Source organism: Ammospiza caudacuta, chromosome 14 (genome assembly GCF_027887145.1).
Source record: "Ammospiza caudacuta isolate bAmmCau1 chromosome 14, bAmmCau1.pri, whole genome shotgun sequence".
In the NCBI taxonomy this organism is placed as follows: domain Eukaryota; kingdom Metazoa; phylum Chordata; class Aves; order Passeriformes; family Passerellidae; genus Ammospiza; species Ammospiza caudacuta.
This window is the reverse complement of record NC_080606.1, coordinates 942368-958052: the sequence shown is the minus strand read 5'-3', so window position 1 is coordinate 958052 and position 15685 is coordinate 942368. Positions and strand designations below refer to the sequence as shown.

The 15685-nt window shown below is 62.1% G+C and overlaps 2 protein-coding genes across 2 annotated transcripts; both read right to left on the bottom strand.

Annotated features, from left to right (window-relative positions):
* Nucleotides 1–1683: 1683 nt before the first annotated feature.
* Nucleotides 1684–2626, bottom strand: PIN4 (peptidylprolyl cis/trans isomerase, NIMA-interacting 4). Its single transcript, XM_058814300.1, has 4 exons — nucleotides 2560–2626; nucleotides 2254–2321; nucleotides 2019–2138; nucleotides 1684–1862 (listed from the first exon to the last, which is right to left on the bottom strand). Exons 1-4 carry the CDS (start codon nucleotides 2597–2599, stop codon nucleotides 1704–1706), a joined length of 387 nt encoding a protein of 128 aa, XP_058670283.1. The 5' UTR covers nucleotides 2600–2626; the 3' UTR covers nucleotides 1684–1703.
* A 733-nt stretch (nucleotides 2627–3359) lies between these two features.
* On the bottom strand, nucleotides 3360–15250 carry NHSL2 (NHS like 2). The gene is made up of 8 exons (XM_058814147.1): nucleotides 15147–15250; nucleotides 11842–11994; nucleotides 10871–11007; nucleotides 10576–10780; nucleotides 9560–9691; nucleotides 6281–8473; nucleotides 6052–6184; nucleotides 3360–5730 (listed from the first exon to the last, which is right to left on the bottom strand). The coding sequence occupies exons 1-8, from the start codon at nucleotides 15193–15195 to the stop codon at nucleotides 5418–5420; spliced, it is 3315 nt and encodes a 1104-aa protein (XP_058670130.1). The 5' UTR covers nucleotides 15196–15250; the 3' UTR covers nucleotides 3360–5417.
* Between the last annotated feature and the right edge of the window lie 435 nt (nucleotides 15251–15685).

The following is a 15685-nucleotide window of genomic DNA, read 5'->3' as shown; positions in this document are numbered from 1 at the left end:
TGGACTTGCTCCAACAGTTCCATGTCCTTCTTATGCTGCGTGAACTGTGTGCAGGACTCTAGGCAGGATCTTGGGAGCAGGGGAGAATCCCCTCCCTCACCTGCTGCCCATGTTCCTTTGGGTGCAGCCCAGGACATAGTGGGTTTCTGGGCTGGGAATGCTCACTGCTGGCTCATGGGTTTTCATGAGTTTTTTGTTAGCCATCACCCCAAGCCCTTCTCCCAGGACTGCTCTCAATCCCTTCTCTGCCCCTTCTTCAGCTGTGCCTGAGAATGTTCTAACCCAGGTGTAGAACCTTGTGCTTTTCACATGGTCTCACCTCTCCAGCCTGTCCAGGTCCCTCTGGATCCATCCTTTCCAGTGTGTGACCACACCACACAGCTCAGTGTTGTCAGCAAACTGGCTGAGAGTCCCTCAATCTTACAAACCAGCAGCTCAAAAGTTCCTGGTTCTGGCTTTGAGTGACTCTGCCCTCACTAACACAGCCTGTCTGGTGTGCTCGTCCTGCCAGTCTCACCTGGTAACAGCCCAGCAGCAGACAGGGATGTTTCCTTGTGCCATGGCATTGCCTTCTGCAATACCACACCGTAGCACAGGACCCCACACCTGGCTGACCTGTGCAGTTTGGGAGAGGAGCTCTCTGTATTTGGAACCACAGCAAACTCAGCAGATTTGCTGGTGCAGTTGTGTCAATGTGTTTTTGCCAAAAGAAAGAACAGGGCTCTGGTAGCCTGGAAATAAGTGGTTTATTAACAGAGCACCTTTACATGGGGCAGTGTCTGCTCTGGGCAGCATGTCCGCTCTCCACTGCGAGCTATTCGTTGGCTTCTCTGAGCATTCCATACTCAGCAAAACCAACACCCTGAAAAGGGAGGGAAGAGAAGGACCTTTTCTTCTTTGATGTTTCCTCCTCATCTCTGAGCTCTGTGCATGGTGCTCACCTGTAAACAAAGCTGGTGCCTGTTGCTGGAGCTGTGGCTGGTTTGGAGGCTCTGTGGGTAGCAAGGGGATCATGGCTCTGGGCTGGGTTCCTGAGATAGCAGGAATCTTGCTGGGTTGCTTCCCTTGCACAGCCCACAGCACAGGGGAACGCAGGAAGCAGCACACAAGTGTTTAGTGGCTTTTTTCCTTATCCAAACCTGAATTATCCAGTCTCTTCCCCCAGCTCTGAGTGGGTAAGGTGGAGCTGTAGGAAGAGAGCAGACTGTGCTCAGGAGAGCTCATCCTCCCCTCCTACCCCCAGGTCCCTTCCCTGCCTGGCCTGACCCAGCTCCAGTGTTACCCACCCTCCACTGAAGGGACTGTCCTGAAGCTCTGGAGCACAGGAGCTGACTGCATCCTCTTGGGGAGGATGGAGACCAAGCCCTGGGGCCCCTCTATCCTTTTCTGCATCATTTCTGTTTGCAGATAAAAACCTGGGCACCTCGTTCCACTGACAGGCCATTATCTCCACAGATAATGTGGAGAAGGAAGAGGCTGGCCTGCCAGACAACAGAGACATCAACATCTATAAAAGGCTCTTGTTTCACCCTTCCCAGGGACACTTTACCTCTTCAGGCAGGGCCCTGCTCTGCTAGCACAGTGGCAGGGACAGCCAGCCTGCCTCCAAGCATGTTGCTGGTTGTGCCCAACTTGCTCCAAGGCCAAGGTGTCTGGGACTCGGGATTCAAGCAGTCAACAAGGTCATCGTGGTCATTCACATTTTATTTTCTGCCTTCCACCATGATAATGTGGTATCCGAACTTGGTCTTGACGGGAGGGTCCGTGTACACGGGCTTGTCCATGCTGCTCACAGGCAGGGCAAATGCTGCCTCCTGGAATGGTCCCACCATGGAGCCTCTGGTCATCCAGCCCAGGTCTCCCTGCAGCAAGGGACCGTGGGGGTTAAGCTCTGAGACTTGGAGCAGGGAGGGTGGGTGGTGTGGCCGTGGGACAGGTCCTGCTGGTGACGAGCAGGACCCAGGCCCCCGCAGCCGCTGCCCGGCCCCACCGCCCTGTCTGGTGCAGCACTCACTCACCCCTTGCCTGGCCTTGTCCTCGCTGTACTGTGCCGCCACCTCGCTAAAGCGCTGTCCGGACTTCAGCTTCTCCATGGCCTCCATGGCCCGGCCGTGCTTTTCACACAGGATGTGCCGAACCTGGAGGGGCGGGCAGCGCGGCTGTGGCGAGCGGGGCCGGCGGGCGGGACGAGCCTGCAGGTGCTGGGGCAGAGAACCCGCAGCCCGCCTGGTCCCCGACGCCCCCCGCGCTCACCTTGACGGCGCTGCCGCCTCCCTTCGGGCCCTGTGCTTTGCTCTCGCTGCTGCTGCCGCTGTCGCCGCCTGTGAACCGATCACCCTGACACCGGCCCGGTCCCCGCCGGCCCTGCCGGGCTCTGAGACTGGCTCGGCCCCCACCGCCCCCGGGCCCCAGCCCGGCCGGTCCCGCCCCAGCACCCCCTCCCGGCCAGTGCCGGCCCACAACCCCCGACCGGCCGGTGCCGGCCCACAACCCCAGCCCGGCCGGGGCCAGCCCAGCACCCCCGCCCGGCCGGTGCCGGTGCCGCCCAGCCCCGCTCACCCTTCCCGGCTTTGCCGCCGCCTTTCCCTTTGGGCGCCATCTTGCTGCCCTAAGGCCCCCACGCCGCACTTCGCGCCGGGCGGGGCCGCCCCTGCCCCGCCCCGCCCCGAGGCCCCCGGCTGCCCGCGCGGTGCCGGCATGGAGCTGCCCTGCGGGGCTGCGGGACACGGGGCTGCGTTCGGCATCCACGGCCGTACCCAGCGCCCGCCCAGGGCTGGCCCCAACACTGTCCCCTCATCCATCCCACCGGCCCCAGGATTCCAATTCCCGGTCCACCCCTCCCCACTTCCAGTCCTCCCCCCGGCCTGTGCCCAGGGTCCAGCGCTGTCCCCAGCTCCCTCCCAGCACGAGGGCTGACTCCTGCAGTCCCCCCGGACTGTTCTGTCCCTCTCATCCATCCCACCTTCCCCCCGGACGCCAAGTCCGTCCGCAGCCCCTCACAGCACCCCCGGGCCCCGCTCCGGCCTCTCCCCAGCGCCCAGCCTGGGCCGCCCCTGACACCTCACGGTGTCCCTGCGCCCCCCCGCCCCAGAGCCACGGGGACACAGGAGTGCGCGGCAAACGCCGTGAAAAGCCCCAGCAAATAGGGCCGGTTCTTCTCCCAGGGCAGTCAAGGGGTGCCCACCTCCCCAGCCCCGGTCCCTCAGCAGCCCAAAGAAGAACAGGCACAGGCAGGCAGCAGGGAGCACTTTACCAAGCTGGCGAGATAAAAAGTACAACATTCCATAGTTGGCACCTTGGCGGCCCGCACGCCGGGGCAGGGCTGTCCTGCCAGCCGGACTCGTCCCGGGAACCCACTGCCTTCCCAGTGGAGTAGCTGCAGCCAGGGGGAGCAGGGAGAGAGCGGCCAGAGACGAGCGCTCAGCCAGGAAGAGCCCCAGCAAGAGCACGTTCCTCCGGCCAGGGAAATTAGGATCTCCATCTCATGGCCAACCTCTGTCCCACAGCTGACCTCTGGTCCACTTGGATACTTCACCCCAGCAGCATCGGCCACTCCAGATGCCAGTGGTGCTGGGGGTGTTGCAGGGGGGGGTCCCTGCCCTGTGCTTGCCCCCAGCCCCCTTTACCGACTCTGTCCCTGGTTTCCTGAGCAGTCATGTGCAAAATGTACCTGTCCCCAGAGCTTCCCAAGCTGTGCCCTGGCCCCATCCCACGCCAGCACCCTGCCACTAGCTGAGGCCATGGGATGAGGGTGAAATGTGGACATTCATTGGAGCTTTTTTTGTGATTTTTTTTCCTGAGTTTCTCAGCCTGGCTCTTAATTACAGGCTTAAATCTGCAGCCCTGGGAGAGGAAAGAGAGAGATGGGTGAGTACCAGGAGGGAGGGGAACCCACTGGAGCCTCAGTGGGATCAGATCCAGGGTGGTGGCAAGGATGGGGAAGTGTTTGCCTGGGTTGTGCTCCCCAGAGCTCCTGGTGGGGCAGAGACCCCCCAGAGCAGACCAGGCCCCTCAGAGGGGCAGCTGAAGCAGTGCTGTGGTGCCCTGCTGCTGCCTGGACCCACTGCAGCACAGGAAGGCTGGAGTGTGTGGAAATACATCAAGAAATCAAGCATAAATTTCCCCAAACACTCTGTTTCCTTGTCAGCCGTGGCTGGCCCTTCCTGTTTCTCTGGGCGTGTGGCCATGCTCCTGCTCAGAGCTCGTGTTTCCTCCCTGCCCTGCCCTGAGCCCACACCACAGCCTCTGTTACTGGCTGCTGGGCCCCCATGCTGGAGCCCGGCCAGGAAGAGGCAGCTGGGAGTGAGGGGGACAAATCCCACCTGGGGACGTGCAAACCCTCTTCCATGGCCCCGTGCACATGCCCTGATGGCACGTGTCCCACTCGGCCTTGCTCAGCTGCCTGGTGGCCAGTGGGCACAGGTGAGTGGCGGGCAATCCTGGGGGGACCCCGGAGCCACCAGGGAGGTGGCTCAGGTGAAGTCCATCTGGATTCCAGCCACCATCTTGGTAGCATCTCAGGACCTCTGGTGGCCAGGGCAGCAGGAGAAGTTGTCGCAGGGTCTGTTGTGGAGATGCAGGAGGCAGAGCTGGGGACGAGCTTCCTTCCTGTGGCACAGCACCCTCATTGCCCCAGCTGGCAGCTGGGTGCAGGACCCCTGGCGTGGGAGTGGGGTGGCTGCCAGACCCCCTGTGCAGTGAGGCCGGGGGGACTGGTAGTGGAGAAGACCCCAAGGTTTGTTTTTGGACTGAGCTGAGGAGCTCCAAAATGCAGCATTTTGGGGGCTTTCAAGGGGTGGGGGTTTGGCTTGAGGTGGTGGCGCTGGCTGTGGACGCTGGCTGCCAGTTCCCTGTGTGACAGGGAGGATGTTCAGGGCAATGACAGGGAACCTCCTGTGACTCTTCAAAAGCAACCGCAGATCCAGCTGAACCCCTGGTGTCTTCCCAAAGTGCATCTGTGTGTCCAGCTGAATTCAACCAGGGGATTTCTGCATGGGAAACTCAAGGTACAATGTCAAAGGGAAGAGAATCAAACATCACCACCACTGTGCATTAGAAAATCTGTTTAAAGTACCACATGCCGAAGGGACCAGAGAGTCTCAAGCTGCTTTGCACCAGGCATCAGGCAACACCAGGGGCTGTCATCCTGTTCTGCTTCCTGGGCAGGTGCCTTCAATCCCAGGAGCTGGCTCAGCCAGGGCCAGTTCCAGCAACTTCTCCCATGGGAAGGGCCCAGAGTCATGAGAGCTTGGGCTCCAGCCACTGCCTCTCTGCCAGCAGCTCTCCAGGTAAGGAACAAAAGCAGAAGAACCCCCCAGCAGGATACAGGGGCTCCCCAGCAGCCAGGACAGCCCTTTGCAGCAGCAGCTCTCTCTCTGCAGCGCTCTCTCCTCTCGGCTGGAGGAGCCCCTGTGTGGTCAGGGCTGGCTTTTGGGGCTGTTTGCACCGTCCAGCTCAGGGGCAAACTCTGTGATGACCCTCCGGGCCAGCGGGTTTGTGGTCTTGAGCAGTTCGGCGGCAGATGGCCGAGTACCAGGGCTTGTTTTGCTGCTCTTCTTCTGGAGCAGGGCTTTAAAATCCTCATTCCTGCTGGAAGACTTCCCACTGCTGCCTGCTGCTGCCAGAGACTCACCAGCTGGGGAGCTTGAAGTCTTTACAGGTGAGTGGGAGGTGGGTCGGCTGCTGAAGGTGTCACCAGGCTCTTTCCGCCCCAAGACCTTCCTCTTTGACCTAGGCACCAAAGGGACACGGGTGGGAGGGGTCTGGGGCTGGGGTGAGGTGCCAGAGCTAGGGGCATGGTAGTGCCCAGCCTGCTCCGCTGGGGCAAGGTGATAACATGGGCATGGCAGGTGATGCTCCTGGCAGGTAGGACTAATCTGGACTCTCCCTGCTGGTTGCACTCTGCTCAAGGTAGCAGCGACTGGGCTGTCCCCAAGGATGAACATTGGCCCCAGTATGGAAAATGGAGCTGTCATGGTGGAGAGACACTACACCCAGAGCTGTGACAGTAGGTGCAGGGGCTGTCCCCTCCGGTGCATGCACCAGCCTTACCTGTGGATCACTGTGAAGAGATCCTCCGTAGTGCGGGATGTTGTGAACACCTCATCGTCCTCCTCCACGATGGACTCGGCTGTCTTGTCACTGGCAAAGCTCTTCTCCTCCATGCCGGCTTCTGCTGAGCTGCCTGTGGGCAGGGAGAAGACAGCAGTGAATCCCCTGTGCAGCATGGAGCACCATTATCCCTGGGGTGATCCCACCACAGTGGTGGAGAGACCCTCACCTTGCTCTGAGGCAGGCTCGCTGGCAGGCGTGGTGCCCACGGCCTTGGGGGATGGCGGCTCCTCAGCATCAGGGTCGCAGCAGGTGGGGTCAGTGTCCAGGGTGATGATGGGGCTGGGGGTGGGTGGCAGGTCCCCCACACCAGCTCCCAGCTGTGCTGGGGCTGGGATGAGTGGCAGGTACAGCACGCTGGGCTTTTTGGGCACTGGCGGGGGTACCTTGGCCTTCCTGCGCTCCCCCTCGGCACTGCTCCGCTCCGGCCGGAGCTCGTCCAGGCTGCCCTGGGAGAGTCGCCGGGGCCCCGCTGGGGTCAGGGACAAGTGGGACTCCCCCAGAGCTGAGCTCCTCCTCAGCTCCCCTCTCCGCCGCACCACAAAGGCATCCTGTGCCAGCCCCTTCTCCTTGGCGGTAGTGCCTGGTGGGGATTTGGGGGACAGGGGACCCTCCTCCCGCAGAACTGGGGGCTTGGGCAGGATGCACGGGGGGCGCCTGGCCAGGGGTGGCTTCTCTGCCACAGGTGGCTTCACTTTTCTCTCTGGCCCAGGGCAGGGGATGTGTGCTGGCTCCTCTGTGTGCTCTGGGCCATCAGCGCTGTCCTCTGGCTCTGAGCGGCTGATGGAGCGGAGGCGGACAGAGCGCAGGTCGGACTGTGTCACCACGGGCATGATGGGTGTGATGGGACTGGTCTTCTGGGCCAGCTTGGTGCCAAAGGTGGAGTCAGAGTGGTGCCGGCTGACCTTAGTCTTCCCCTTCAGGGAGATCTTCAGCCCTGAGAGGTCAAGGTGGGCGGGTGGAGTCAGTGGGAGGTCGAAGGACAGCCTGCCCTTGGGGCTCCTCTCCATGGGGGATGTGGGGGGCAGAGAGGATTTCCTCTCGGGGACCAGTGGCCTCACACGCACCTGGTGCGGGGAGTGCCCGAGGATGGTGGAGGTGGGTACGGTGGGGGTTGGGGTCTCTGACTGGCTGGAGTACCCGCTGGATGGGGACATCAGCCCTGTGGGCCTGCCTGGCGAGGAGGTCTTGAGGTCTGCCTCGGCAGAGAACTGGGAGGGCGTCGTGGCCCTGGAGACTGGAGACACGAGGGACTCAGAGCTGCCCCGTGTCTTGGCACACTCAACAGCCGTGGTCCCTGTGGTTGTGCTTGAGCCAGAGAGGGATTGGTAGGGATCACTGCCAGCCCTCCAGTCTGTGAGATGCCACTGGTGGGGGGTGGTTGTGCTGTTGGGCTCCCTGCCTGCACTCCCCTGAGGGTCGGCGTGCACCAGCCGGTGACCCTGGAGCTCTGGTGGGATGCACAGGCTCTTGGGCCGCTGGTCCTTGGGCAGTGCCGCACTGAGCCCCTCATCACCATCCGGCCCCTCTTTGATCAGTGAGACGCTGCGCGTGGGTGGCGAGGGCTTCTTCTTGGCCTTCTTCAGGGAGATGCTCTTGGAGCGCCGCCGCCGCTGCCCCTCAGGCTCCAGCCCCAGGGAGATGTTGTCGGTGCTGGTGCTGCCCTCGGAGCTGGCGCTGGGGTAGCCCAGGGCGTAGTTGGCGCTGCCCCGCCGGGTCTCAGCATACGTGATGTCCACAGAGCAGAGGGACCCCGAGTCAGTGGGCACCGACAGTGACCGCTCACGGAACCGGCACCCTGCCCGCTCCACCTCCAGCTGCGCTGGCCCTGCCGCTGGCTCCAGCTCCTCTTGGCTTCCTGGCAAGAAATTCCCCTTGGCTCCCTGGATGCACCTGGAGCTGGCTGGGGAAGCAGGCACTGGGCCAGAGAAAAAGCTGGGCCCATTGGTGCCCATGCGCTCTTCTGTGGCGATGAAGAAGGAGGTGGAGGCGGCGGGTGAACCTGGGCTGGGCGATGGAATGAAGCTGCCTGGCGAGGTGCAGGTGGGCCCCTTGCCTGGGCCAGTGGTAAAGCTGGGGGGGCTCCCATAACCCACGGGGGTCCAGGGAGGAGAAAAAGGGGTGCCCTGTGTCCCATTGCAGGCACTGGCACAGGGGTTGGCTGCCCCATCCATGGCAGCAGGTAGCTGGCAGCGAAGGGCCCCGAGGTCACTGAAGGTCTTCCTCAGTGGGGCTGAGAGGGGCGGACGAGCGCTGATCTCCTGGGGCGCAGTGCCCCTGCTCGTGGTCTCAGGCACAAAGCTGCAGGACAGGGACTCATCGATGGGCGCGTGTGTGCTGGAGGTGGGGCCGTTGGCACTGCCTGCGGGGAGAGACACAGCCTGGTGAGCACCATCCCGCCTCCCTCACAGGGACATGGCCCTCCTCTGCATGCTGTCCCAGCCTGTGGCCAGTCTGGAGGCTGCACCTCTGCCCAGGCATAAAATGTGGGTCTGATGGCACGCTGGAATGTGCCAGGGGCAAATAAGCAGCCACAGCAGGAGGCTCTACCCATGGGGACATCAGTCCCATGGCAACCAAAGTGTTGCCCTGGTGCTGCTCCATGGTGGGGAGTCAGATGGGGTTCAGGAGGAGCCAGGTCAGGCATTGCCAGCTGGGACAGAGAGGGACGTGGTGGCTCACAGTGCCACCCCATCACAGGAGCCAGCAACCCCACTCTGAACACCCCCAGCAGACAGGGATGCTCAAGGCTGTGGTGGGCTGAGGTCTGACAGACTCCAAGGAGGAGCCGTGACCATCCTGTTGATGGTCTGACCACTGTCATGGGAAGAAACCTTCCTCCTACCCCGTGAAAACTGCCTTGGAGCAGCTGGTGTCATGGCTTCTCTCCCTGTCTCTACTTCCCTTCAGAGAGAGGCTGGCTCTGATTTCTCTGCACCTTCCATAGGGGACAGCAGGACAGAGCCCCTGAGCCACAGTGGCTGCTGTTCCCAGGGGTCCAATGCCAGCCTGGAAGCACTCCAGCCACTCTCACATGGCATGGCCAGCTTGCCAGCCCCAGCAAAGACCTGGCCAGGTGTGTGCCCCACAGCCATGGCAGCCTGAGACAGGGTCTGCCCATGGGGAAATGGGCACAGGGAGCCCTCCTTCTTGGAGCCGAGGCTGGGTGACTCCTGCCTCAGAATCCTGACTCAGGATGAAGGGGCTGTCCCTGATGCCATGCCAGCCCCAGGCCAGCCCAGAGTCACCAGTGAGCCCAGCACCTCAGTGCCTTGGGAGGGCGCAGAGTCAGTGTGGTGCCTGCACCTCCCCGTGGTCTGGGTGTCCCCGGAGCCCAGGGGTCTGTGCCTGGGCTGGCTGCCAGCCTCGGGATGCTGTGCCACTATCAGGGCAGCTCTGGAGGTTGCCAGCCCTGCCCGGGTGCAGCCTGCGCGGTTCTTGCCGTCACCTTGGTCTCGCAGGGACAGGTTAGGGAATCCAATAATGGTCCGTCTACGCCGCAGGGTGGACTTTGGGTTCATCGCAGTCTCTGTGTTAAACAGGGAGTGACGAGCACTCGCAAGCCTAGCAAAGTGCTGCCCTGTAGCCAAAACAAACAGCGTACGGGCAGTGCCGGAGCCGCTGCTGGGCCGGGAGCTCAGCCCCTCCATCGCCCGTGTTCTCTGTGTGTCCCCAGCCTGGCATGGTGACACAGGTGGGAGTGTGGGACGCAGGACGATGGTGTGAGCCATGTGAGGTGAGCACGGGGGAAATGGAGGCACGGTGGGAATGCTGCAGATGGAAGTGGGATGGATGGAAAGCCACAGAGACCAGCCCTGCACTGCGTGACAGGCACTAGTCTGGGCTGGTGAGGCTGGGCCCTACACCACTGAGCTGAGCCAGACTGGGGATGGGTACATGAGGCATGGAGAGGGAAAGGGACCAATGTGGCCCTGGCACAGCTCTCCATGGTGGAGGGAAAGTGCAGAGAGACACCTTTGCCCTTCAGAAGGGGCACCTCACCCAGTCACTAGCCCCTGACTCTGACCTGGGCCAGAGCATGGCACCTGTGTCTGCAAGGACTGGGCAGGACTGTGCTGCTGGGAGCTGCGGCCCTGAGAGGATGAGCAGATGGACAGACAGGAGAGACAGGTGAGTCAGGCAGGGTGCACAGTATGTGGTGAGAGCCCAGATAACAACAGACCTGACTGGCTGGACATTACATCAGGGATGTGAGACCCGCCAGCAACATGGCCAGCGGACCGGACGCACAAAGTTGCAGATGGCATGAGAGATGGCTGGGAGTGATGGATGCCAGCATGGCCCTGCTGTCCCCTCTCTGCCCTGGTGCCCACCTAACCCACAGGAACACAGCTTGCAGCCATAGCCCCCTCCCACCACCCGTCCCCTGCCCCAGATGGCTGCTGGGGTGCATCTCTGCCTGCACCCCGTGTGCCCCCACCTTGCCATGGGGTGCTGCCCTACCGGAGACATTGATGGGGACAATGTTGGTCTGGATGGAGCTGGGCTGGTGCCACTGCTTCTCCTCCTCAGGGGGCAAGGGGAAAGCGCTGGGCCAGGGTTGCTGCTTGTCTGGACTGGTGGGGAGGCTCAGGGAGGTGTCAGGAGGCCGAGCACTGAGCACAGTGCTGCTGGTGGTCTCCTCTTCGGCCGCTCGCTGGCTCGGGGGCTACGGGGAGAAAGGCACATCAGCCACTAAAGGGACAAGGGTGGAACACAAACAGGGACTTGCTGCCCGCCCTGCCACCTCAGAACTCACCATAAGCACGAACTCAAGGCGCTTGGCAGGTGGGGGTCGAGGTGATGGTTCAGGGGAGGTGTCGGAGGGCGGGTGACCAGCAGCGCGGAAGGTCTGCCCAGTGACCCTGCTCTCGGTGTACTGCTCCTCATACTCCTCTGCAAGAAAAACAGCACCTGGGACCCTGCTCCTGCTGCCAGGTCCTGGAGCAGGGGGCATGTGAAGGGATGGTGACTGTCCCCTCTGGCTGTCCCCAGCCTAGCTGGCCATCCCTGCTCAGGACAGGCAGCTCAGAAGGTGAGGAAGGGAGACCCCAAGGAGGGGAACTGAAGAAGTGCAAAGATGCCAGCAGCTTGCCCCACTCCTCCCGAGATGCAGTCAAGTGATGCGGTGAGTCCCACTGAGACACAGCCCCACTGGGGACAGCCAGAACTCAGTGCATCCCCGTCCTGTAATTGTTGAGCTAATTAATGCTGGTGGCTATGGACTGGCAGAAAGCAGGGCTGCTCAGGCTGACTTAATGAGATTACAAGCTGGGGGATGGCTGGGCTGCTGATCTCATCTGATGCCTGAGGAGCATCTGAGCCAGGGCCACGTGACAGCCTGGGCCAGAGACTGGAAGGAAACAAAACCACTGGCCACGTTGGTCAAGTTAGGCCGATCAGTGGCAGGTCCCTTAGGCCCTCGTGAGAACTGTGCTGTGCAGGGGCTCGTGGGTGCCCTGGTGGCCCCACTGGCATCAGTGGCCCTAGCAGGCAAACGCGGTCCCAGTTGCTTTGGCACCTGCAGCCGTGACTTGGGAGCAGAGATCAGTGAGGGACTGCTGGAGGCTGGGACCCCCAGGACCCAACTCCTGCAGCTTGGTGGGGTCCAAGGAATGGCTTGGACATGCGTGTGGGAGATGAGCTCAGTCTCATGGTGGTCACCTAGCCCGGGGAGCACCCACCCACCACCCTCCCCCAGCTCACTACTCCAGCCCCTCTCCTTGCTACCTTGCAGCAAGCTCTGGAGGTTGAGCTGGGCCTCCTGGTGCAGCTGCTCCATGCCCGGTGGGCGCCCAGCTGCCAGGAAGACGTTCACAGGCTGCTGCCATGGCAGCTTGGCGGGGGCGGCTTTCTTGCTCTCGAGGTCCAGGTTAGAGGTGGCTGCAGGCAGAGGAGAGTGGGATCAGAGGCAGGTGGGGGACGGCTTTCCTGCGGGTGCTGCCGTGGGATAGTACGGTGCCAGCACAATGCTCATCCCACCCCAGCTCTCCAGGAATGCCAGGATGTGGCTGCATCCCACCCTGGCAGGCTGCTGCCTGCTGGGACCAGCCCTCAATGCTGCCACCACTCTGGGGACTGGATAGTCCCTGAGGGCTGCCAAGAAGGGAGCTGGCTGAAATTGGGGAAGGAAACCAGCCCTGCCACCCGTGCCTAACCGCGCCTGGGCGCAGGAAACGCTGCACGCTGTGGTGGAGCAACATCCTGGCTGTAGAGGAGCAGAAGTTGCAACTGAAAGGCAGGAGCCAGGGACCCACCACTTCCATTGCACTCCAGCTTGGGGCCCACATGCCCTTCCCTGGCACGGGCACCCCCAAAGCTCTCCAGGGAAGGAAACCTCTGTGAGGATTGCTCAGACCCTCTGAAACACCCTGATGGGTGGAAAAGTCCCTAGGAGCAGGATCTGGGCTCAGCAGTGAACTGGCTCTGTGGGGAGCTGAGCGCTGCTCCCACAAACGTGCTTTGCCATGGGAACACTGCAGCCCTGGCTGCGCTGCTCTGAGTGGATATGGGTTTGTACCAAGCATGGATTCAAAGGAGTGCCACCACTGGCACACTGCCTCCAAGGGGACCCACACCCTGTCAGGCACAGAGTGGGTCTCTGTGAGCTTTACACAGGGATATGGATGCCCAGGGTCTCATCCCTGGAGATTTAGGGCTCATCCTCCGCTGCATGGTCTTGTCCCCATCCCCATCAGCTGAGACGCTCTGACTACCAGTGTGTGACAAACACTTTCCCTCTAGCACCTGCAGCACAGTGCCTGGCCCCAGGAACACACCATGCCTGCTGCCAAAGCCTGCTCCATGCCAGGCCCCAGCTGAGGCAGTAGAAGCAATCCCACATACCTGGGAAGGGGAATGGCCCCAAAACATGTGTGGGACCCCCAGCACAAGCCACATTTCCCTTGGCCCCCATTGGTCAGGCAGCTGTGGTCCAGCTCATCTGCACTTCATCATAAGCATCCCCCCTGCTGCTCGTGCCATCCTGCCCCCATGTGCCTTCCTGCCCCCAGATGCCCTCCTGCTTACAACACCTGTGCCCCTGGGTGCCCTCATGCCCACCCTTCCCCCAGCTGATGGAGCCTGCACAACGCCCAGCACCCAAAGCAAGGTGCCATGTCCCCACCCTAGTTACTTTTATGATTTGTTTCCATAACGACAGGCCTTCACACTGGGAACACTGGGTTTTTTTCCTTTTTTTTTTTTCCATTCCTCCTCCTCTAAATAATTTGACTTGTTTCCATACCAACCAAGAGGTGTTGGGGCGCATGTGTGCATGTGTGTGCCATGCACAGGGTAAGGTTGGACATCTCCCCAAAAACCTGACGCCCAGTGCCAGGGGCAGAGACCACACTTTCCCCTCTGCAGACTCCTGACCCCACAACCAGACTCCGGACCCTGCTGGTTTTGGCGAGGTGGGGGATCCAGTGCTGCCCTGTCATTTCTGAGAACAGCCCAATGGTGCACCCCAAATCCTGGCTTGCTGCACCCTCTGCCTGGCTCACGCAGCCCCAGCCTTTGGCCTCAGCACAGGTGATGCTCCTCACCTTCTGCCCACATATCCCCCTGCAGCCACCCCCCACCGAGGGCTCAGGGACATCCTGAGCAGCCCCTGCAGCTCTCCAAGCCCCTGATGCCGTGCCCCGAATACGAGAGCTCACCTCCGCTCCTCGCCTCTGCTGCCGAGTCACCCCTGCCATCACCTCAGGCGCCGACCACGTGGGGAAACCACAGCACCAAACCCGGGGCCGCCCTGGGCGCGGCGGAAACGGGGCAGCACCCACGCCCAGCACCCTGCCCTGCCTAGGGGCAGCTTCGGCCAGAAGGGGAACACGCAGTGCCGGGGTCCTCCCCTGTGGAGCCTTCCCCTGTTTGCTGACACACGCTTATTTGGGACTGTGAGTGGCACAGCGCGGTCCTGAGCCGGTGTGGGCTGTGGTGCAGGCACTGCTGGGCTGCTGGCATTGCCAAGGTGCTGGCATCACCAAGGCATAGGCATCGTGGGCTCCATCTCCCCAGCAGGGGAGAAGGGGTGGGGGCAAGAACCCATGAGCTGAGCACTCTCCTGGCACCCAGATGGCCCAAACGTGCACTGCAAGGACAGCACTGTGCCAGAGCGAGCAGCACCCTGAGGCTTTGGCTCCCTGGGAGCAGCCACTCCGAGGGTGCTTCGTGAGCAGTGGCTCTGAGGGTGTTTTGGGAGTAGCACGCCAAGCCCAGCACCGCACGGCAGCTCGGCGACGGATGTAAGGAGCCAGCAGTCCTGATTCACTGCCACGGTGCTCCCGAGGGACAGGCAGTGTTTGGGAGAAGCCTGATGCAGGCTCACTACAAGGGCAGGCTGTGAGAAGGAAGCCCAGGTGCCACAGCCATCTGTGGGCACGGGATGCCCCAGCCAAGCAGGAGTGTCCGGCAAGAGGAGACAGCGGCCGGCTGGGATAGTGGAGCTGAGCTGAGCCAATGCCCTTGGCAGTGACCCTCCCACCACACTTATCAGCGACAGGCTCAGAGCACAAAATACCTCTGAGGGGCTCCAACCCTGTGGCAAATGCCTGCAGGAGATAAAGGCATCCTGGCACAGCAGAGCCAGAGGGACAGCTCCATCCCACCAACCCCAGTAGTCTAGACCTGAGCCTGGCCAGCCTTGCTGCTGAGGGAAACTGAGGCATATCTGGCTGGGGGTTCACCAGACTCCCTGCTGGCACCAGTGCCCTCCTGGCCCCAGGGCGTGCAGAGAGGAGGAGGCGGCATCCCCTACCCTGCCTGCCAATGGACATCTGCCTGGAATGTTCCCAGACTCAGCACCACCAGCTGCAGCAGATGCTGCAGCTTCGGAGTCCTGCTGAGCGTGAGCCAGTGTCCAGGCTCAGTGTCGTGGCCATGGCAGGTACACAAGGACTGAAGCTGAATTCCAGGGCAGTTCGCTTGAAGGGCAGCTGAGCTCTACTCTCCTGCAGGAACGGCATCCCTGCAGGATCCCCAGCCCCTCAGTATCTCCTGAGTCACCCCTGCTCCATGCCAGCATCCCTACTCACCCACAGCCCAGGCATCCCGAATCCACAAGGAGATATTTGACAGAGCCATCAGAGCTGTTTCAATCCAGGCTGAAGCTCCTGTTGAAACGATGCCTCTCGCTTGAATTCACTGCCAAACTTCTGCCTCTCAGGCTCGCTCCCCACGTGCAGGAGGTGCCGGGGGCACGGCTGGAGCCGCTCGGACCCTGTGCCAGCGCGGAGCACTGTCAGGAATGATGTAACGGCGGCAGCAGGCGATGCGCCATCAGCAGAGCAGCCATGGCAACGGGCACAGGCACAGCGGCAGCTGCCGCCGCGGGTCCGGAGCACCGAGCACGCCGGAGGGCGAGGGCAGCGAACCTGGGGCCGAGGCCGATCCTGAGAGCGCCCCGAGCCCCCGGCCGGAGCCGTGTGCCGCAGTGCCCGCACCGAGCGCCGCCGGCTTCAAGCGAGTGCCCGGCCTGCCCTCGGTGCTGGGCCGCTCGCTGCCGGCGCGTGCGGCTTGGGGACATTGCCGTGGTGTGAGCCAGGCTCACGCTGCTCCACGGCGAGCGGAGAGG

Excerpts from the sequence above, each read along its gene's own strand:
- PIN4 (XM_058814300.1), bottom strand. The coding sequence starts at position 2,599 with ATGGCGCCCAAAGGGAAAGGCGGCGGCAAAGCCGGGAAGG. Across the intron at positions 2,322-2,559 it reads CGGCGGCAAAGCCGGGAAGG|GCGGCGACAGCGGCAGCAGC; the intron begins GTGAGCGGGGCT and ends ATCGGTTCACAG. Across the intron at positions 1,863-2,018 it reads AGGACAAGGCCAGGCAAGGG|GGAGACCTGGGCTGGATGAC; the intron begins GTGAGTGAGTGC and ends CCCTTGCTGCAG.
- NHSL2 (XM_058814147.1), bottom strand. The coding sequence starts at position 15,195 with ATGGCTCTGTCAAATATCTCCTTGTGGATTCGGGATGCCTGGGCTGTG. Across the intron at positions 10,781-10,870 it reads GCCTTGAGTTCGTGCTTATG|CCCCCGAGCCAGCGAGCGGC; the intron begins GTGAGTTCTGAG and ends TTCTCCCCGTAG. Across the intron at positions 8,474-9,559 it reads CCTGTCCCTGCGAGACCAAG|GCAGTGCCAACGGCCCCACC; the intron begins GTGACGGCAAGA and ends CTCTCCCCGCAG.